This window comes from Mustelus asterias, chromosome 21, assembly GCF_964213995.1.
Source record: "Mustelus asterias chromosome 21, sMusAst1.hap1.1, whole genome shotgun sequence".
Taxonomy (NCBI): domain Eukaryota; kingdom Metazoa; phylum Chordata; class Chondrichthyes; order Carcharhiniformes; family Triakidae; genus Mustelus; species Mustelus asterias.
The window spans coordinates 33,938,325-33,960,813 of NC_135821.1; the positions used below are offsets into that span (position 1 = coordinate 33,938,325).

The 22,489-nt window shown below is 44.1% G+C and overlaps 1 protein-coding gene across 1 annotated transcript in view; it reads right to left on the reverse strand.

Annotated features, from left to right (window-relative positions):
• The window catches only part of LOC144509533 (adhesion G protein-coupled receptor B2-like), a 962,811-nt gene that overhangs the window by 411,845 nt on the left and 528,477 nt on the right, over positions 1-22,489 (reverse strand). The window contains exon 13 of the mRNA XM_078238437.1: positions 21,288-21,434. Coding sequence (XP_078094563.1) covers positions 21,288-21,434 — 147 coding nt within the window. The remainder of the gene's footprint in view (positions 1-21,287; positions 21,435-22,489) is intronic.

The window sequence follows — 22,489 nt, forward strand, 5'->3', positions numbered from 1 at the left end:
GACTCGATAGGCTGAATGGCCTTCTTCTGTGCTGTAGGGATTCAATGATTCTATGAGCACAAGCTGATGAACACTGGCAATGCATGCCCACGGATACCACTGGGAAAGGGATCTTATTTCAGGACCTCAAATATCAGCAGTTGACGTACCATGACAGCCTGAGTCTCCTGAAGTACTGGTGCTCACACTGCTGAGAGAGCTGATCTTCTGCCCTCTATTGGGGTCTTGTCTCCTTTCAGCTGGATTTTGATATCGATCCCAACTGTCCTGTGTACTGATTCATCAGCTTGGGGGGGGGGCAGTAATTTGTAACCAGCAGGTGATTTCCTTGCCCATGCTTGACTTGATGTCACAAGACTTCATGTGGTCAGAGGCAATGTTGCGCATTCCCAGGGCCATTCCCTTCCAATTACATACCACTGAGCCACCACCTCTGCTGTGCTGTCCTGTTGGTGGGAAGGGTCAAACCCAGGTATAATGATGTTGATGTCTGGAACATTGTCTGTAAGATATGATTTTGTTAGGCTGATTATGTCTGGCTGTTGCTTGACTAGTCTGTAAAACAGCTCTCCCAATTTTGGCATAAGCCCTTTTATGTTAGTCAGGAGGGCTTTGCAGCATTGATGGGGCTGGGTGTGCCATTGTCATTTCCAATACCTTGGTTAATGCTAGGTGGTCTGTCCAGGCGTATTCCTTTTTGTAGACTTTGTCTTGGTTCGATACAACTGAGTGGCTATTTAGAGGGCATTTAAGAGTCAACCACATTGCTGTGATTATGGAGTCACAGGTAGGTGAGCCCAGTGAGGACAGCAGTTTAAAGGACATTAGTGAACCAGATGTATTTTTACAACAATCTACAATGGTTTTATGGTCAACATGAGACTAACTTATTGAATTTAAGTTCCACCAGCTTCTGTCGTAGGATTTGAACCCATATCCCCAGAGCATTAGCCTGGACCTCTGCCTCTGCATTACTAGTCCAGTGACATTACCACTAAGCAATCACCTTCCTCCTAGTTGAGTAACATAGAGTCATGTACATCTGTATGCAGTTTTGTTTACCCAATAAACCAGTTGTGGTTCTTACAAAACCATGACATAGCAATCCTTCCTTACCCAATCACAACCAACATACAACATGGTGCCCATGGTGGTGGCAGCTGTGAAGGACCCAAAATTTTTTAAAAATCAACTTCAAAGAATTTTGCAAGTCTGACTTGAGAAAGGGTGTTTAAAGCTGAAGACTTTGGTAGGGCAGTTGTAGTTCTCCCAAACAGCTCCATAGTAGATAGAAAGTCAAGGAGAGGCAGAAAATGAACTGTTCAACTCAGTAAGGGGCACGCCACAGGACATGATGGTCCATGAAAAAAAAACCCAATCCAGCAACATGAGAACCTAGCGATGATAGAGGAGTGGTGAGAAGCCCTTTAAAAAGGACAAAAATCTACAATTTAATGATGCAATAAGCAAGACCCACTGGGCAGATTCCATTCTTAGTGAGCACGGGTTTTCATACACCCCACCAGTCCGGGTTTGAGGTCGCTGCCATTATCCTTGGCAACTGCAAGGCAGCAATAAAAAAAATTAACTGAATAGACATGATTTCCTACTGGGAGGAAAGCAGTGAACAGACTTCAATAGTAACTTCAAAAAGTAGTTTTAGAACTATAAAGTTTAAGCAGCAAAGGGCAAAAAGAGTTAATGACTGCAGCAGGTATTCATAATTTTTAAAAAAATTTAGACAAGCCTTCTAGATGCTTAGAGCAGCTATGGATTCCAAATTCACATTACCTGAGAGATTTGGCCATATGGAAGGACCAGATCAAACTCAAAATTGGGCACTTTGGATAAAAAGATTTTTGAGTCTGAATTGCTTCAGGATTGGGCAATAATTCTGGTCGCCTCATTACAGAAAGGATGTGGAAGCCATAGAAAGGGTGCAGAGGAGATTTACAAGGATGCTGCCTGGATTGGGTGGCATGCCTTATGAGGATAGGTTGAGGGAGCTCGGTCTTTTCTCCTTGGAGAGACAAAGGATGAGAGGTGACCTGATAGAGGTTTACAAGATGTTGAGAGGTATAGATAGGGTGGATTCTCAGAGGGTTTTTCCCAGGGCTGAAATGGTTGCTATGAGAGGACACAGGTTTAAGGTGCTGGGGAGTAGGTACAGAGGAGATGTCAGGGGTAAGTTTTTCACTCAGAGGGTGGTGGGTGAGTGGAATCGGCTGCCGTCAGTGGTGGTGGAGGCAAACTCTATAGGGTCTTTTAAGAGATTTATGGATGAGTACATGGGACTTAATAGGATTGAGGGTTATAGGTAAGTCTATTTATAAGCCTAGGTAGGTAGGGACACGACCGGCGCAATTTGTGGGCCGAAGGGCCTGTTTGTGCTGTAGTTTTTCTATGTTCTATAAGTCTGAGGCTGAACAAGTCAATACATTACTCTCTTGGGATAATTGTGATGTTACTGCAAAAACAGGTATTAATGAAACATCAGACAAATTTGATAATTATTTTAATATAAAAATCATAGAATCCTACTGGGCAGAAGGAGGCCATTTGGCCTATTGAGTCTGCATTGACTACAATTCCACCTAGGTCCTATTCCCATAACCTCATACATTTACCCGAGCTAGTCCCCCTGACACTAAGCCGCACATCTTTGGATTCTGGGAGGAAACCAGAGCACCTGGAGAAAACCCACGCAGATATGGAGAGAATGTGCCAACTCCACACAGAGAATGACCTAAGCCGGGAATCAAACCTGAGTCCCTGGAGCTGTGAGGCAGCAGTGCATGCCACCATGCCACCCCTATGAACAAACAGATTCTAGTATGAGCCAAATTCGACAAAAAGGTCCACAAAAGTGGAAGAATCAGTAGATGCTTTCATTAATGAATTGTGTGGATTGGCTGAAGGTTGTGAATATGGAGACCACAAAAGCAGAATTAATATTAGACCATATTGCATTCGGTGTTATTGATGACTCCCTATTTGACCTTCTGACTCCCCATTGACCTTTGACCAAGGAAAACATAACCTTGGAGAAAGCAAGACAGTTGGTGAGGCAAACAGAGGTTCATAAACAGAATAGGATCATACTCAGAGGTGAAGAAAAACCTTGGTACAGAAAACCCCATTGATGGTGTAGTTTAATAAAATAATGTCAAAGAAATTTCAGAAGTCATCATATGGAGCAAAGGTAAGACGCCATCGAGCCATGCCAGCGCTATGGTGCAAAAATGTCCCCAAGGCGTGAACAGTTTCTAACAAGCAATGCAGAATGCTTTTACTGCAAAAGATTTGGATGCTTTGGCAAGATGTTCAAAACTAAAACATCTAAGTATAGCAAATAACGAGAAAGTCTTCATAAACATGGCCATCAATAGAGATAAAAAGGTTCTTGATTAATAAGGGGATCAGGGCTTAACAAAGAACAATACAGCACAGGAACAGGCCCTTCGGCCCTCCAAGCCCGCGCCGCTCCCTGGTCCAAACTAGACCATTCTTTTGTATCCCTCCATTCCCACTCCGTTCATATGGCTGTCTAGATAAGTCTTAAATGTTCCCAGTGTGCCCGCCTTCACCACCTTGTCTGGCAGCGCATTCCAGGCCCCCACCACCCTCTGTGTAAAATATGTCCGTCTGATATCTGTGTTAAACCTCCCCCCCTTCACCTTGAACCTATGACCCCTCGTGAACGTCACCACCGACCTGGGGAAAAGCTTCCCACCGTTCACCCTATCTATGCCTTTCATAATTTTATACACCTCTATTAAGTCTCCCCTCATCCTCCGTCTTTCCAGGGAGAACAACCCCAGTTTACCCAATCTCTCCTCATAACTAAGCCCCTCCATACCAGGTAACATCCTGGTAAACCTCCTCTGTACTCTCTCCAAAGCCTCCACGTCCTTCTGGTAGTGTGGCGACCAGAACTGGATGCAGTATTCCAGATGCGGCCGAACCAACGTTCTATACATCTGCAACATCAGACCCCAACTTTTATACTCTATGCCCCGTCCTATAAAGGCAAGCATGCCATATGCCTTCTTCACCACCTTCTCCACCTGTGACGTCACCTTCAAGGATCTGTGGACTTGCACACCCAGGTCCCTCTGCGTATCTACACCCTTTATGGTTCTGCCATTTATCGTATAGCTCCTCCCTACATTATTTCTACCAAAATGCATCACTTCGCATTTATCAGGATTGAACTCCACCTGCCATTTCTTTGCCCAAATTTCCAGCCTATCTATATCCTTCTGTAGCTTCTGACAATGCTCCTCACTATCTGCAAGTCCTGCCAATTTTGTGTCGTCCGCAAACTTACTGATCACCCCAGTTACACCTTCTTCCAGATCATTTATATAAATCACAAACAGCAGAGGTCCCAATACAGAGCCCTGCGGAACACCACTAGTCACAGGCCTCCAGCCGGAAAAAGACCCTTCCACTACCACCCTCTGTCTTCTGTGACCAAGCCAGTTCTCCACCCATCTAGCCACCTCCCCCTTTATCCCATGAGATCCAACCTTTTTCACCAGCCTACCATTTGTCAAACTTTGTCAAACGCTTTACTAAAGTCCATATAGATGACATCCACGGCCCTTCCCTCGTCAACCATTTTGGTCACTTCGTCAAAAAACTCCACCAGGTTAGTGAGGCATGACCTCCCTCTCACAAAACCATGCTGACTATCGTTAATGAGTTTATTCCTTTCTAAATGCGCATACATCCTATCTCTAAGAATCTTCTCCAACAACTTCCCCACCACGGACGTCAAGCTCACCGGCCTATAATTACCCAGGTTATCCTTCCTACCCTTCTTAAATAACGGGACCACATTAGCTATCCTCCAATCCTCTGGGACCTCACCTGCGTCCAGTGACGAGACAAAGATTTGCGTCAGAGGCCCAGCGATTTCATCTCTCGTCTCCCTGAGCAGCCTTGGATAGATTCCATCAGGCCCTGGGGATTTGTCAGTCTTTAAATTCTCTAACAAACCTAACACTTCCTCCTTTGTAATGGAGATTTTCTCCCCTCCGAGACACTCCCACTCAACACATCCCTCTCCTTTGTGAATACCGACGCAAAGTATTCATTTAGGATCTCCCCCTACTTCTTTGGGCTCCAAGCATAATTCCCCACTTTTGTCCCTGAGAGGTCCAATTTTTTCCCTGACAACCCTTTTGTTCCTAACGTATGAATAAAATGCCTTGGGATTCTCCTTAATCCTGTCTGCCAAGAACATTTCGTGACCCCTTTTTGCTCTTCTAATTCCCCGTTTGAGTTCTTTCCTACTTTCTTTGTACTCCTCCAGAGCTCCCTCCGTTTTTAGCTGCCTGGACCTACCATACGCCTCTCTTTTCTTTTTGACCAGTCCCTCAATTTCCCTGGTTATCCACGGTTCTCGAATCCTACCCTTCCTATCCTTCTTTTTAACAGGCACATGCCTGTCCTGTAGCCCTAACAACTGTTCCTTAAAAGACTCCCACATGCCAGATGTGGATTTACCTTCAAACAGCCTCTCCCAATCAAGAGCTGCCAATTTCTGCCTAATCCCACTAAAGTTAGCCTTCCCCCAATCCAACACCTTACCCTTGGGACACCACTCATCCTTTTCCATCACTATCCTAAAGCTAACAGAATTGTGGTCACTATTTGCCACATGCTCCCCTACCGAAACTTTGAAGACCTGACCGGGCTCATTCCCCAGTACGAGGTCCAGTATAGCCCCCTCTCTAGTCGGGCTATCTACATATTGTTCCAAAGAACCCTCCTGTACGCATTTTACAAATTCCTCCCCATTCAGAGTCCCTGCTCTCAGCGATTTCCAGTCTATACCAGGGAAATTGAAGTCTCCCACTACAACAACCCTATTTTTCCTGCACCTATCCAGTATGGGATGTTGGCCTATATTGCGAGGGGGATAGAATATAAAAGCAGGGATGTCTTGATGCACCTGTACAGGGCATTGGTGAGGCCGCAGCTGGAATACTGTGTGCAGTGTTGGTCCCCTTATATGAGGAAGGATATATTGGCATTGGAGGGAGTGCAGAGAAGGTTCACCAGGTTGATACCGGAGATGAGGGGTTTGGATTATGAGGAGAGGCTGAGGAGATTGGGTTTGTACTCGTTGGAGTTTAGAAGGATGAGGGGGGATCTTATGGAGACTTATAAGATAATGCGGGGGCTGGATAGGGTGGAGGCGGAGAGATTCTTTCCACTTAGTAAGGAAGTTAAAACTAGAGGACACAGCCTCAAAATAAAGGGGGGTCGGTTTAAGACAGAGTTGAGGAGGAACTTCTTCTCCCAGAGGGTGGTGAATCTCTGGAATTCTCTGCCCACTGAGGTGGTGGAGGCTACCTCGCTGAATATGTTTAAAGCGCGGATGGATGGATTCCTGAGCGGTAAGGGAATTAAGGGTTATGGGGATCAGGCGGGTAAGTGGTACTGATCCACGTCAGATCAGCCATGATCTTATTGAATGGCGGGGCAGGCTCGAGGGGCTAGATGGCCTACTCCTGCTCCTATTTCTTATGTTCTTATCTCCTGACATATCCGTTCTTCCACTTCCCTTGGGCTGTTGGGGGGCCTGTAGTACACCCCCAACATAGTGACTGCGCCCTTCCTGTTTCTAAGCTCCACCCAGAGTGACTCGTTACACGACCCCTCTGAATTGTCCTCCCTCTGCACCGCTGTAATATGCTCTCCAACTAATACTGCTACTCCCCCACCTCTTTTGGCCCCTCCTCTGTCTCGCCTAAAACACTTGTACCCCGGAATATTCAGCTGCCAGTCCTGTCCCTCTTTCAACCAAGTCTCTGTCACCGCAACCACATCCAAGTTCCTCGTGAGCATTAAGGCCCTAAGTTCATCTGTCTTACCTGCTATGCTCCTTGCATTGAAGTATAAGCACTCCAGACCTCCAGGCCCAGTGAGGTCATCCTCCCCCAGAGTGCCCTTCTTCTTTGCCAGCTTTGTCCCAGCCCCAAGCTCGTCCCCAGCCTCTACACTTGTAGACCTAATATTTTGATCTCCTCCCCCCTGCCATACTAGTTTAAACCCCCCCGAACTGCACTAGCAAAACTCCCAGCCAGGATATTCATGCCCTTCCAACTTAGTTGTGACCCGTCCTACTTGTACAGGTGCCATCCTCTCCTGAAAACTTCCCATTGATCTAGGAAAATGAAGCCCTCCCTCCTGGACCAGTCCTTTAGCCAGGCTTATGGGGAAAAGGCAGGAGAATGAGGATGAAAAAAATATCAGCCATGATTGAATGGTGGAGCAGACTCGATGGGCCGAGTGGCCTAATTCTGCTCCTACGTCTTATGGTCTTTTCAATGAAATTGAAGAATCTCAAGAAGAACAAAAAAACTGTTTCCTGGATGAGTTCGAAGACCTCGGAGACATATTCTGGAAAGTTTGTATCAATGCACATATCAGCAATTTCAAACGAGATACAGGAGCAAATGTAATGGTCTTATCAGACAAAGAACCATGGCAAGTAACATAGTGCCTGAAGCCAAATGGAATTTTCTGTAAAACATGCAAAGTGTTGCAGTGGGCAAGAAAAGTGGCGTCCAGCTGATTTGAAAAAAAAACTGCCCCAGATCGGGGCATCCTTTTTAAAGTTCACCCCGCTACAAAGGATTAAAAATAGATCACCCCCTCCACCATATCCCTCTACACATGCAAACTTTCTTCACCCTGCACCCCAACCTTGCACCACCCCCTGGGGGCCAGGGGGCAGTGGCCTGGGCATGGTCCTTTCCTCCCTGACCTATGCTGGCATATTCTACTCGCCAGGTGCACGCTGTAGGTGCCCTTATGCCAACATAAACGGCTAATGTAATGAGGGGGTGGTTATCAGGCTTGGAGGCCTGATAATCAGATGTTTATTTATTCTAATTGGGATCCTGATATTTAATGTGGAGAATCCCATTGCACCACTGGTGGGGTGGAGGAGTGGGGACAATTGCCTTTATGTCTGTGTGAAACATGATTTGGGCCTTTCTCACGTTTTCCCTCCCATCGCCAGTCCTGCTTGACGAAAACAAGCAGAAACGTCTCCCTCAAGTTATACAAAGAAAAGTACAGCACAGGAACAGGCCCTTCAGCCCTCCAAGCCTGTGCCGATCATGATGCCTGCCTAAACTAAAACAGTATGCACTCACGGAGTCCGTATCCTTCCATTCCCATCCTATTCATGTATTCGTCTAGTTGCCCCTTAAATGCTGCTATTGTACCTGCTCCCACCACCTCCCATATTCCAGACATTCACCACCCTCTGTGTAAAAAAAAACTTGTCTCACACATCTCCTCTAACCTTTTCCCCACGCACCTTAAACCTATGTCCCCTAGTACTTGACTTTTCTACCCTAGGAAAGAGTATCTGCGTATCCACTCTGTCCATGCCACTCATAATCTTGTAGACCTCTATCAGGTCACCCCTCAACCTCCGTTGTTCCAGTGAGAACAAACCGAGTTTATCCAACCTCTTCTCATAACTCATACTCTCCAGACCAGGCAGCATCCTGGTAAACCTCTTCTGTATCCTCTCCAAAGTATCCACATCCTTCTGGTAGTGTGGCGACCAGAATTGTACACAATATTCTAAATGGGGCCTCACTAAGGTTCTGTACAGCTGCAGTATGACCTGGCCAATTTTTATACTCAGTGCCCCAACCAATGAAGGCAACCATGCCGTATGCCTTCTTGATTACCTTATCCACCTGCGTTGCCACTTTCAGTGATCGGTGGACATGTATGCTCAGATCTCTGCCTGTCAATACTACTAAGGGCTCTACCATTTACTGTATAGTTCCTACATGAATTGGGCCTTCCAAAATGCATTATCTCACACTTGTCTAGATTAAAATCCATCTGCCATTTCTCCCTCCGCTCAAGTCTCCAACGAGTCTATATCTTGCTGCATCCTCTGACAATCCTCTTCACTATCCGTAACTCCACCAATTTTTGTGTTGTCTGCGAATTTGCTACTCAGACCAGCTACATTTTCCTCCAAATCATTTATATATACTATGAACAACAAATTTCCCAGAACTGATCCCCCCTCAAACTGTCCAATTGCACTGCAGGTCTGGATTGGGACTTCGGCACTGATTTTCTGGCACTCTTTACAGAGACCAATAAACCCATCATTTTCCAAGAGGAAGAGAGTAAACTTGTTTTCACCAAAAATATAGTGAACCAATTAGACCAACATGTATTAAGTATGCCCACAATCCTTAATCACTCTGTGGTCCCGCTGAGAATATTGAAGACAAAACCCAAATGATAAAATACAGCATTACAATACCACATTCATCCAACAGTGGTAACTCCTTTGTAAGTGCATCCGCACCTATCCATCCCCAAAAGCAATAGCCAAGGATGCTAACAGTTAGACAAGTCCATAACGAGACATAGAACCATGCAATGTCCACCTCTTCCATGTTCCAAGACACTGACCTTACTGCGACAACAGAGCTACTGGAATTTGAGGAAAGCAAGATGCCAAGTGGTTTCTTCAGTTTCACATTCTACCCAAACAATAATTTTCAGACATAGAAGTCCCAGACCATCAAAGAATACAGGAACGAGATGCTATACGTAGTCATCACTTCAGAAGTAAAGAAAATAGACAAAACCATTAAAAAGAACAAGGATAAACTCAACAGATAAGGATAGGGAACATATGAAATGCAGAAAGGGATAAACCAACAAAATCCAATCGATAGAGAGAAGTGATCAAGAAAAATATAATGGCAAAGAGAGAAAGAAAATATTAAAATCCAGGCCCACCTAAGGGACAAGGCAGAGAAATAGCAACTATCCAAAAGGATGACAACCAACAGTACATACTCCAGAAGGTACTCCAAGGAGGAACAGAATAAATCTTCTGTTCATCTCTCAAAGGCAACCATCCATCTTGTATTTGGAAGAACCGGATGTTGAGTCACAGACTGACAAAGCAGCAGATTCTGTAACTCTCACTGAGGACCAACCATGTCAAAGCAAATAAGTCCAAAGACAGACCACTCATCTTCCAAGTCTCACAAGAACATGGTCAGGGAGAGTAATGAAGCCTCCATACTGATTGAATCTTTAAATTCAGATACTTGGAAGGAGATGGGGTTGTATGTAAATATAAACGTAAAACATATATGTACAAAGACTTGGGGGGAAATGCAACATTAGGATGATCAGGTTAAAAGAGTTAATACGTGGGACTGGAGAAACAATATCCACATGCTAAGCAGATTATGGATATGTGTGGGGGTCACAGGGTAGTTGTCATGGGGGACTTTAACTTTCCAAATATTGATTGGAACCTTTGTAGGTCAAATAGTTTGGATGGGGCAGTTTTTGTGCAGTGTGTGCGGGAGGGTTTCCTGACACAATATGTGGATGGGCCGACTAGAGGTGAGGCCACATTGGATTTGGTACTGGGAAATGAACCGGGCCAAGTGTTAGATTTGGTTGTGGGAGAGCAATTTGGAGATAGTGACCACAATTCGGTGTCTTTTGTTATTGCAATGGAGAGGGATAGGGCCGTACGGCAGGGCAAGGTTTACAATTGGGGGAGGGGTAATTATGATGCGATTAGGCAAGAATTAGGGGGCATAAGTTGGGAACAGAAACTGTCAGAGAAAGGAACTAATGAAAAGTGGAATTTTTTCAAGGAACAAATACTGGATGTCCTTGATAGGTATGTTCCTGTCAGGCAGGGAGGAAATGGCCGAGTGAGGGAACCATGGTTCACAAAAGAGGTGGAATGTCTTGTGAAAAGGAAGAGGGAAGCTTATGTCGGGATGAGGAAACAAGGTTCAGATGGCTCGATTGAGGGTTACAAGTTAGCAAGGAATGAGCTGAAAAAGGGGCTTAGGAGAGCTAGGAGGGGACATGAGAAGTCCTTGGCGGGTCGGATCAAGGAAAACCCCAAGGCTTTTTACTCTTATGTGAGGAATAAAAGAATGACCAGGGTGAGGTTAGGGCCGGTCAAGGACAGTAGTGGGAACTTGTGTATGGAGTCAGTAGAGATAGGCGAGGTGATGAATGAATACTTTTCTTCAGTGTTCACCAAGGAGAGGGGCCATGTTTTTGAGGAAGAGAAGGTGTTACAGGCTAATAGGCTGGAGGAAATAGATGTTCGGAGGGAGGATGTCTTGGCAGTTTTGAATAAACTGAAGGTCGATAAGTCCCCTGGGCCTGATGAAATGTATCCTAGGATTCTTTGGGAGGCAAGGGATGAGATTGCAGAGCCTTTGGCGTTGATCTTTGGGTCCTCGCTGTCCACGGGGATGGTGCCAGAGGACTGGAGAATGGCGAATGTTGTTCCTCTGTTTAAGAAAGGGAATAGAAATGACCCTGGTAATTATAGACCGGTTAGTCTTACTTCGGTGGTTGGTAAATTGATGGAAAGGGTCCTTAGGGATGGGATTTACGACCATTTAGAAAGATGCGGATTAATCCGAGATAGTCAGCACGGATTCGTGAAGGGCAAGTCGTGCCTCACAAATTTGATAGAATTTTTTGAGGAGGTAACTAAGTGTGTTGATGAAGGTAGGGCAGTTGATGTCATATACATGGATTTTAGTAAGGCGTTTGATAAGGTCCCCCATGGTCGGCTTATGATGAAAGTGAGGAGGTGTGGGATAGAGGGAAAGTTGGCCGATTGGATAGGCAACTGGCTGTCTGACCGAAGACAGAGGGTGGTGGTCGATGGAAAATTTTCGGATTGGAGGCAGGTTGCTAGCGGTGTGCCGCAGGGATCAGTGCTTGGTCCTCTGCTCTTTGTGATTTTTATTAATGACTTAGAGGAGGGGGCTGAAGGGTGGATCAGTAAATTTGCTGATGACACCAAGATTGGTGGAGTAGTGGATGAGGTGGAGGGCTGTTGTAGGCTGCAAAGAGACATAGATAGGATGCAAAGCTGGGCTGAAAAATGGCAAATGGAGTTTAACCCTGATAAATGTGAGGTGATTCATTTTGGTAGGACAAATTTAAATGTGGATTACAGGGTCAAAGGTAGGGTTCTGAAGACTGTGGAGGAACAGAGAGATCTTGGGGTCCATATCCACAGATCTCTAAAGGTTGCCACTCAAGTGGATAGAGCTGTGAAGAAGGCCTATAGTGTGTTAGCTTTTATTAACAGGGGGTTGGAGTTTAAGAGCCGTGGGGTTATGCTGCAACTGTACAGGACCTTGGTGAGACCACATTTGGAATATTGTGTGCAGCTCTGGTCACCTCACTATAGGAAGGATGTGGAAGCGCTGGAAGGAGTGCAGAGGAGATTTACCAGGATGCTGCCTGGTTTGGAGGGTAGGTCATATGAGGAAAGGTTGAGGGAGCTAGGGCTATTCTCTCTGGAGCGGAGGAGGCTGAGGGGAGACTTAATAGAGGTGTATAAAATGATGAAGGGGATAGATAGAGTGAACGTTCAAAGACTATTTCCTCGGGTGGATGGAGCTATTACAAGGGGGCATAACTATAGGGTTCGTGGTGGGAGATACAGGACGGATATCAGAGGTAGGTTCTTTACGCAGAGAGTGGTTGGGGTGTGGAATGGACTGCCTGCAGTGATAGTGGAGTCAGACACTTTAGAAACATTTAAGCGGTTATTGGATAGGCACATGGAGCATACCAGGATGATAGGGAGTGGGATAGCTTGATCTTGGTTTCAGATAAAGCTCGGCACAACATCGTGGGCCGAAGGGCCTGTTCTGTGCTGTACTGTTCTATGTTCTATGTTCTATGTTCTATAATGTAAGAATGACATGGCCAAGAGTTGAAAGAAAAAATGCTCAAGCATCGCTGGAGTAACAGCTAGTCATGTATATTTATATATAGTCATGTTTATCCAATAAACTAGTTATAGTTCAGACATACCTATTTCTCAGCAATTGTTCCTTAGCCAGTCACAACCAACACACTACACCTTTTCTATTGGAGTCAGCAGAAGGAAAGTAGGCTGGGTGTCTAATGGGCAACCAATTTGACATCCTCAGTTTTACACCTGTACCTTAAATTAAAATGACACTTGACTGAGAACTCGGACTGATTTTCCTCACTATAATCAAGGGCAACTGAAGCTAATTGTAATGTCCCGAAGATTGCCCCGAACAGTTACAGGGAGGGGTTGAGGCACCTTTATTTTGCACCTTACTGAAACTAAAACTGCTAATATTGTAGTAATATTGCATGTTGGGGCGGGATTTTCCGGCTGTGCTCATCCCAAAACCGGAAAATCCTGTCTGAGGTCAATGGACCTTTCCATGGTCCGCCCCTGACCCTCTACGATTCCCATGGTGGGCAGAATGGGAAAATTTGGTCCTACGACACTAAAGTGTTCATTTCTTCTCTGCTGCCACATTTCACTTAATGAGAGGTAAAATCATTAACAATTTTAAAGTAAAGTAAGTTGTAACTGTCTTGAATAGCTGGACCTCTTGTGGGCCACAAAGTAATTGCAGGACTCATTCCCTACTTCTCACAATGAGGGATAGGTAATATGTTACACAGAATTATTGGGCAACTGAGCCAGCAGCAAAATGTGATTCTGATGATCCTTATTCATCTGGGTCACTAAACCATAAGTTTTCCAACTGAATCCTGCACCTCCGGGGGTACTAAAGTCATTTGATTTCTCTCAGTCTGTCATCATGTTTGTTGGCTAGGCAGCAATTTTTCCCAGATGGTCTGTACTGGTGAAGAAACAGTTTCTGAAATAATGGGAGCATCTTCCATTATACAAATGCTGTCAAGCGTTTGGACCTTAGAAGGGGGATCTAGTCATTATTTGAAGTGTATTTTGAAGAAAACATTAATATTGGGAGGGGTGTCCCAGCAATGCCTTAATATTTGAGGGGTGACCCAGCGGTGTCTAAACATTGGGTGAGGTGACCCAACAGTGACCCAATTCAAGCACGCTGGGGGGGAACGGGGCACTTCAAGAGCAATATTTTCCCAGGAGTGTGGTTCACAGGCAGTCCTCTCATTTCAGAAATATACATGGTGTACTTTTTAATGTCAGCTTTAAGCATTTTAATTTGCAAATAATTAAAACCTTCCACATCCATAATGTATACACAGCAGTTTGTTATTATAATTTACAAAAAAGACAACCATTTCCTGTAGGGCTGATGGAGTAGGATTTGTTAAATGTCAAATCTTACTGCATTTTGCTGTTAGTTTTCTCTCAGGCTGGTACTGATTACATTATTTCTTTAAAATGACATAGTTATTTCAAAAATGCTCTGACTTACTGTCTGAAAGTCACATTGAAGGTTTTTTATTATTGAGGAAAAAGCTTACTGAAATCCATCTGTTTCAGTCATAAAATCTCTTATGGTCATCGCCATGAAAGTTTAATGCTTGAAGTAGAAGGACAAGTGAAGCTCAACATGCAAATCAGTCTGATTGCTTTTTCTTTTTAGAATTAGCTCAAATTTAACACTCAATAGACTTTGATTTCTCCAGTCTCGAGCACTAATTTCTTTTTATGATTCCAACTTCACAGTTTCTTTTTGTGTGATGGTCCTGCACTCTGATCAGGTCCTAAAGACAAATGGCTGGTAAAGAAATATTCCAAATTTGTCAAGTTTTTCCTTATTTGGAGTAAGACTCGTTTCTCCAGCCTATTCTGATATCAAACACATTTAAGCTTAATCACAACTCCACTGGGATGATTTTTCAAATGTATGTGCTTGCCTTGGGGTCTCGTTGCTGGGAGCACAAATCAAAAATCAATAGTGCATCCACCAAAATATCTGATTATTAACTGGACACAAATTCCCAATACGCAGTTTCAATGGCCAAAGCACTGCATAGTTGAAAAAAAATATTTTCTGATTAAATGGGTTTATGTATATTCTCCCTTCTTTTGATCATTGCCATTTTCTAAATATTGATAATTGAAAACAAAATTTAAAATGTGCACATAAAGTGGATGGATATGGAATTCAGTCCAGACTAATGGGTTGGCAGTTCTCTCTCCTGACTGGAACATTCAGGATGGTTTTGGTATTATTTTAATCCAATTACTCATGCTGCAGGGTCACAGCATAAAACATCCCATAATCTGGACAAATTCACATATAGATTGCAAGCTGTGCAGCTGGATTTTCATTTTTGGAAATTACTTAAGTAGAATGGCACAGCATAATTCATGCCCACCAAATGGAGTTTCTGGGCACCTTAAACAGCATCATGACAGAAAGCACCTGATATTCAAAATGTACCTCATTGCAAGTGTGCCATCTTGTGCAAAAACCTGTGTTCCTTTTTTCTAAGCTTGTGTGGCGCTATTGGATTTAAAGGTCTACAATAACTTAATGTGGTAAAATCCTGAATTTTCAATGTCTCAAATTTTTCAAGATAAACGTATCTTTAGGCTTTTGGGGTAAACAATAAAGTTTGAGATGAAGCAAGGCATCAGAAAGAGTGCTTGTTTGAAACCCTGCTGTGTTACCCTACAAGGATAACAGCACAACAGGATTGGCAGAGGTGGCCTGGGAAGTCATTACTGACATGACAACATCATGCATGACATATCGGAGCCATAAAAAATTAATAAGGAAGCTGATACATGCTTGAATCGCTTTAATCCCAGTAAAAGCCTTGTATGTAATTTCTTGGTTCTGCATCCCCATTATGGTCTGCATAGTGGCATCTGAGTTTGAGGCTGCATCTTACTTTTTGACTTTTCTTCAAATGAAAGGACAAACCATTTACCAGATGGATTGATAACTGGCAATAGAACTTGTTTTGAGTGATTTTGCTTCAATGCTGGGCAAGTTGGTTTGGGAGAAGACACTGCTGTTGGACCACCTTTCTCACCACCTGATTTGGAGGAACTTGCAAAGGCACTGCTTGTGGTACTTTCATAGAATCATATAGTGCAGAAGAGGCCCATCGAGTCTGCACTGACATGCGAGAAACACCTATACCCATTTACTAGCACATGGCCCATAGCCTTGAATGTTACGTCATGCCATTCTGAGATATCGTTGTTTTAAATGAGACAGAAGGGGAAACACAAAGGGTTGGGGAGTTGCATTGCTGATTAGGGAGCACATCACAGCTGTGTTGAGGGAAGACACATTGGAGAGATCTTTCAATGAGGTATTATGGGTGGAGCTCCGGAATAAGAAGGGTGAAGTTACAATGTCGGGAGTGCACTATAGACCTCCCAACAGCCTGCAGGAGACACAGGAGCAGACGTGTAGTCAGATACTGGAAAGGATTGAAAAAAACAGGGTAATTGTGGTGGGTGACTTTAACTTCCCCCATATTGACTTGGACTCCCTTAGAACCAGGGGCTCGGCTGGAGAGTAATTTGTTAAATGTATCTAGGAGAGCTTTTTGATACGGTATGTTGACAATCCAACCAGGGAGGGGACCATATTGGACTTGGTATTGGGGAATGAGCCAGACCAGGTGATTGATGGTTCAGTGGGGGAGCATTTTGGGTTTAGCGACCATAATTCCGTAAGATTTCGGTGGAATGTGGATTGGGAACGGCTATTTGGGGGAAAATCCACGCCTGGCATGTGGAGGCTTTTAAAGGCCAGTTGATTGAAGTGCACGACTGGTACATTCATGCAAAAATGAAGGCTAGAAATGGCAGGATTTAGGAACCAAGGGAAATTGTAAGCACAGTCAAAAGGAAAAAAGAAGCATACGATATGTCTAGGCAACTAAAAACTGAAGAAGCCCTTGAGGAGTATAGGGAAAGTAGGAAGAAACTTAAACGTGGAATTAGGAAGGCGATAAGGGGCCATGAAAACAGAGTCGAGGAGAATCCCAAGGCTTTTTATGCATATACTTGGAGCAAGAGGGTAGCAAAAGAGTAGCCCCACTCAAGGACAATGGAGGGAAGTTATGCATGGAGCCACGGGAAGTGGGTGAGATCCTTAATGAGTATTTTATATTGGTATCCACAAGGAGAAGGACATGATGGATGTTGAGGTCAGGGATAGGTGTGTGATTGTTCTAGAGAATGTCAATATATTGAAGGAGGAAGTGTTGGGTATCCTAAATTGCATTAAGGTAGACAAGTCCCCGGGGCTGGATGGGATTTATCCCAGGTTACTACGGGAGACAAGGGAAGAAATATTTGGGGCCTTAACAGATATTTTCACATCCTCTTTGGCCACAGGCGAGGTTCCAGAGGACTGGAGAACAGCCAATGCTGTTCCCTTGTTTGAGAAAGGAAGCAGGGTGGCACAGTGGTTAGCATTGCTGCCTCACAATGCCAGGGACCTGGGTTCAATTCCAGCCTCAGGTCACTGTCTGTGTGGAGTTTGCACACTCTCCAGGTGTCTGCATGGGTTTCCTCTGGGTGCTCCAGTTTCCTCCCACACATCAAAGATGTGCATTTTGGGTTGATTGGGGACTCGCAGGGTAAATTCGTGGGGTTACGGGGATAGGGCCTGGGTGGGACTGTTGTCGGCGCAGGCTTGATGAGCCAAATGGCCCTGCACTGCAGGCATTCTATGATAATCCAGGAAATTATCGATTGGCGAGCCTGACATCAGTGGTGGGCAAGCTTTTGAAGAAGATACTGAACGACAGGATATACGCACATTTGGAAGAAAATGGACTAGTTAGTGAAAGGCAACATGGTTTTGTACAGGGAAGGTCATGTCTCACCGACTTGATTGAGTTTTTTGTAGAGGTGACAAAGATAATTGATAAGGGAAGGGCTATGGATCTTGTTTATGTAGACTTTACGGTGTTTGACAAAGTCCCACATGGCAAACTGGTACAAAAACTAAAATCACATGGGATTCAGGATGAGCTGGCTAGATGGATACAGAACTGGCTTGGTCATAGAAGACAGAGAGTAGTGGCAGAAGGGTGTTTTTTCAGAATGGAGGTTTGTAGTTAGTGGAGTTCCGCAGGGATCAGTACTGGGACATCTGTTGTTTGTAGTGTATATATAAATTACCTGGAGGGAAATGTGGGTGGTCTGATTCGTAGATTTGTGGATGACATGAAGATTGGTGGAGTTGTTGATAGTGCCGGGGATTGTCAGAGGATACAACAGGATATAGATAGAGTGGAGACTTGGGCACAGAACGGCAGATGGAGTTTAATCTGGACAAATACGAGGTGATACATTTTGGAGGATCAAATTTAGGTGTGAATTGTACTGAAGATGGCAGAACCCTTAGGAACTTTGACACACGAGGGATCTGGGTGTGCAGGTCCACAGTTCCCTAAAGTGGCAACACGGGCAGCCAAGGTGATTAAGAAGGCATATGGCATGCTTGCCTTCATCAGCCGGGGCATTGAATACAAGAGTTAGGAAATCACGTTGCAGTTATGTAAAACCTTGGTTAGGCCGCATTTGGAGTATTGTGTGCAGTTCTGGGTGCACTACCAGAAGGACATGGAAGGTTTGGAGAGAGTGCAAAGAAGATTCACCAGGATGTTGCTTGGCCTTGAGGGCATTGGCTATGAGGAGAGTTTGAATAAACTAGGATTGTTTTCACTGGAAAAATGGAGGCTGAGGGGAGACCTGATTGAGGTCTACAAAATTGAGAGGCACAGACAGGGTGGATAGTAAAGGCTTTTTCCCAGGGTGGAAGTGTCAATTACAAACGGAGCACACGTTCAAGGTGAGAGGAAGAAAATGTGCGACGGAAGGTTTTCATGCAGAGGTGGTGGGTTCCTGGAACGCGTTGCCAGAGGAGGTGGTGGAAGCAGGCACATTAGCAACATTTAAGAGACATCTGGATGGGTACATGAATATGGAGGGCAATAGCCCAAATAAGGGCAGTAAGTTTTTTTTAAGTTTAGTTCCGTCATCATGATTGGCTGAACCTTTTTGTTCAAGTACTTATTTGGGTATTTTTTTTAAAAGGATGTGAGGCAACTCTCCTCTACCACTAACCAGGCAGCGCATTCCAGACCATCACCAACCTCTGGTTTAAAACAAAACATTTCCTCACATCCTCCTAAACCTCCTGCCCCTCATCTTGAACTTGTATTCCCTTGTGACTGACCCTTCAACCAAGGGGATCAGCTGCTCACTATCCACTCTGTCAATGCCCCTCATAATCTGGTACACCTTGATCAGGTTGCCTCTCTTTGCTCCAACGAAAACAACCCAAGACAATCCAATCTCTCGTCATAACTTAAATGTTCCATTCCCAAGCAGCATCCTGGTGAACCTCCTCTGTACCCTTTCCAGTGCAATCATATCTTTCCTATCATGTGGTGACCAGAACTACACTTAGTACTCTAGCTGTGGCCTCATCAAAGTTCTATACAACTTCAACATGACTTCCCTGCTTTTGTAATCTATGCCTCGATTGAAAAAGGCAAGTGTCATGTGCCTTTTTCACCACCCTACTAATATGCCCTTCCGTCTTCAAAGACGGTCTTCAAAGCACACCAAGGTGCCTTTAATCCACAGAACTTCTTAGTGTCATGCCAGTCATTGAATACTTCCTTGTCAAATTACTCCTTCCAAAGTGTATCAACTCAGGTTTTTCAGGATTAAAGTCCATCTGCCACTTATCTGCACATTTGACTATTCCGTCTATATTTTCTTGCAGCTCAAGACACTCAGCCTCACGGTTTACTACCCGGCCAAGCTTTGTGTTATCCGCAAACTTACAAATCCTTCCCCCCCCCCAACATCTATTTTGTTTATATAATTAACAAATAATAGGGGACCCAGCACAGTATCCTGTGGTATGCCACTGGACACTGGCTTCCAGCCACTAAAGCAGTCCGCTGTCACCATCCTCTGTCTCCTACAACTGAGTCAATTTTGAATCCACTTTATCAAATTACCCTGTATCCCATGCGCGTTTACCTTCTTTGGGATCTTGTCAAAGGCTTTGCTGAAATCCATATAAACTACATCAACTGCACTACCCTCATCTACACGCCTAGTCACCTCCTCAAAAAAAATCAATCTAATTTGTCAGGCATTGACAAAGCCATGCCTCTCCAAGTGGAGATTGATGCTCTCCTTCAGAATTTTCTCCAATAGTTTCCCTAACACTGATGTGAAACTCACTGGTCTGTAGTTCCCTGGCTCATCTCTACACCCCTTCTTAAATAGCATTTTGAGGTGCATGCTGTAGGTTGTCCAAATCTCAAAAGCACATAGGAGCATGGGGATCATTGCTGCACAGTAAACCATGAATTGAGTCTTGGGTTTTAAATCTTGGTCCTCAAATATTATTTACTTCAGTCAGCCCAGGGCAGAGCTGGTATCTATTGGGTGCAGCAAGGAATTTTGTCGCCTATATCCGTCTTCAAGAGGAGCTCCCAAAATGTAGAAAATGGTCCATATTTTCACCAATCTCACCATTGATCTTAATCGATGGGGGAGGTATTTTGCTGTGGGAGCTGGTTGGATGTGAATTTAGTTTCCTGGTTGTTTACAGAAAGACCCATTTTCTCATATGCTTCGGAGAAGGTGTTGACCAGCCGTTCCAAACTTGTCAGTGCTTCATTGTAAACAATGCCGATTTCCCTTTCGCCCCAACAGCAAGCCAGTGATATTCTCCCTTGGAAGGGGCATATAAGGGTGGGATCGAGAGAAATTCATTGTCTCAAGTATGTAACACGATTGGGCAGGAAATCTGGGTAGATGTTACTGACTGGACGGGTTGGCCCTTAATTGATGAGCTTTGCTTTAAATCAAAATCCCTGATCTGAATACCAAAGTTAATGGACTATTGGCTGGAAGACCAAACTTTCCGTTCTTGTTTGCAACGGGTCTGGCCATGGACGAGACTGGAGAATGCTGCCTGCTAACTCTCTTTCTCTGCAAAGAAGCTGCCTATGCTGCTGAGTATTTCCAAAATTTTAATTTTTTTTCAGATTTCCAGCTTCTTCAATATTCTGCTCTTCTATTAAAATGTAGTCCAATAAACTGCAAATAAATTCATGATCTAATAATCTGTTTTTGCTGGCAGCCACTATATCATGCCTGTTCTTACTAGCTACAGCACTGATTATGTGACATGTAGGGAACAGTATTACACATGCTGGCAACTTTGCATGAAAATAAACAGTGAAATACTCTCACCTGACTTGAATATGAAACATATCACTTGGCAGTGCCTCTGAACTAACATTTTTCTACAGATTAATGCAGAATATGTTTTATGAAACAAATGATTTAATAAAATGAAGAAAGATTTCAACTGATTACGGTGCCTATGAAGTTCTGAGAGACAGGAACAAGGATAGGCTCATCAGCCCATGTTATCACAGTAACAATATTGGTTAGTAACAACATGAATTGCAGCTACCTGAAGAAGAAAGCATGAAAACCTCTTTTGGAATATAAAGTTTGTCGTCTGAGTTTCTTGCCCAATCCTTCATTCCTCTCCTGCCTTTCATCGGGAAGCTGATATCACTTGACACAGCGGACACAGGTTCTCGTTGAATACTAGTCACTGAAAAGAGAAACAAAATTACTGCTCCCATCTCGCTGGAATTATATTAATTGGCATCACAGATTCAATCTTATGCAGTGGCATTGTGGTATTGTCACTGGATTAATAATCCAGAGACCGTGGGTAATGCTCTGGGAACCCGGGTTCAAATCCCGTCAATGGCAAATGGTAGAATTTAAATTCAATCAATAAAAATATGGAATTAATAGTCTCATGATGACCATGTTGTTAAAACCCCATCCAGTTAACTAAGGCCCTGTGGGGAAGGAAATCTGTTGTCCTTACTGGTCTGGCTTGCGTGCGACTCCGTGGCCCACAGCAAAAATGATTGATTCTTAAATGCACTCAGAAATGGCTTCGCAAACCATGATACTGTGCCTTTTAAGAAAGTCAGGAGTCTAACAACACCAGGTTAAAGTCCAACAGGTTTATTTGGTAACAAACGCCACTAGCTTTCGGAGTGTTGCTCCTTCGTCAGGTTGTTAAACTCCTTACTGTGTTTACCCCAGTCCAACGCCGACATCTCCACATCATGACTACCTTTTAAGAAATGCATTTTAACCATGTTCTTTGCAGTTTTTTAAAGCGGGTCTGACATTTTTGGTTTTGGCACCATGATGTCTGTACCGATATGTTTTATATTGTTGCTGAAGCAATATAATGGGCATCTTGTTGACTTTCAATCTGGGCATAATGCAGTGTCCTGGAGTTTTGTGACCCTTTCTGAATTGTTGGGGGAAGAATGATTGATAGGTCAGGTGGTATCCCAAGGGACTGTATTTTTTTCCCACAGGGAAAATCCAAGGGTTAGCTTTAGTTTATTCGAAACTGTTTGGACTGCAGACAGGAAGCAGTCCTTCTTGCCTCTCTCTCTGGATTGAAAATTCTGCTGTCGGTGGTTTGCTAGCTAGAAGCTAGAGGCAAGCAGTGGCTCTCTCTCTGCCTCGAGGTAGAATAATAAGATCCTACAGTGTGGAAGGAGGCCATTCAGCCCATCTTGTCTGCACTGACCACAATCCCCCCAGGCCCTATCCCCATAACACAACGCATTTACC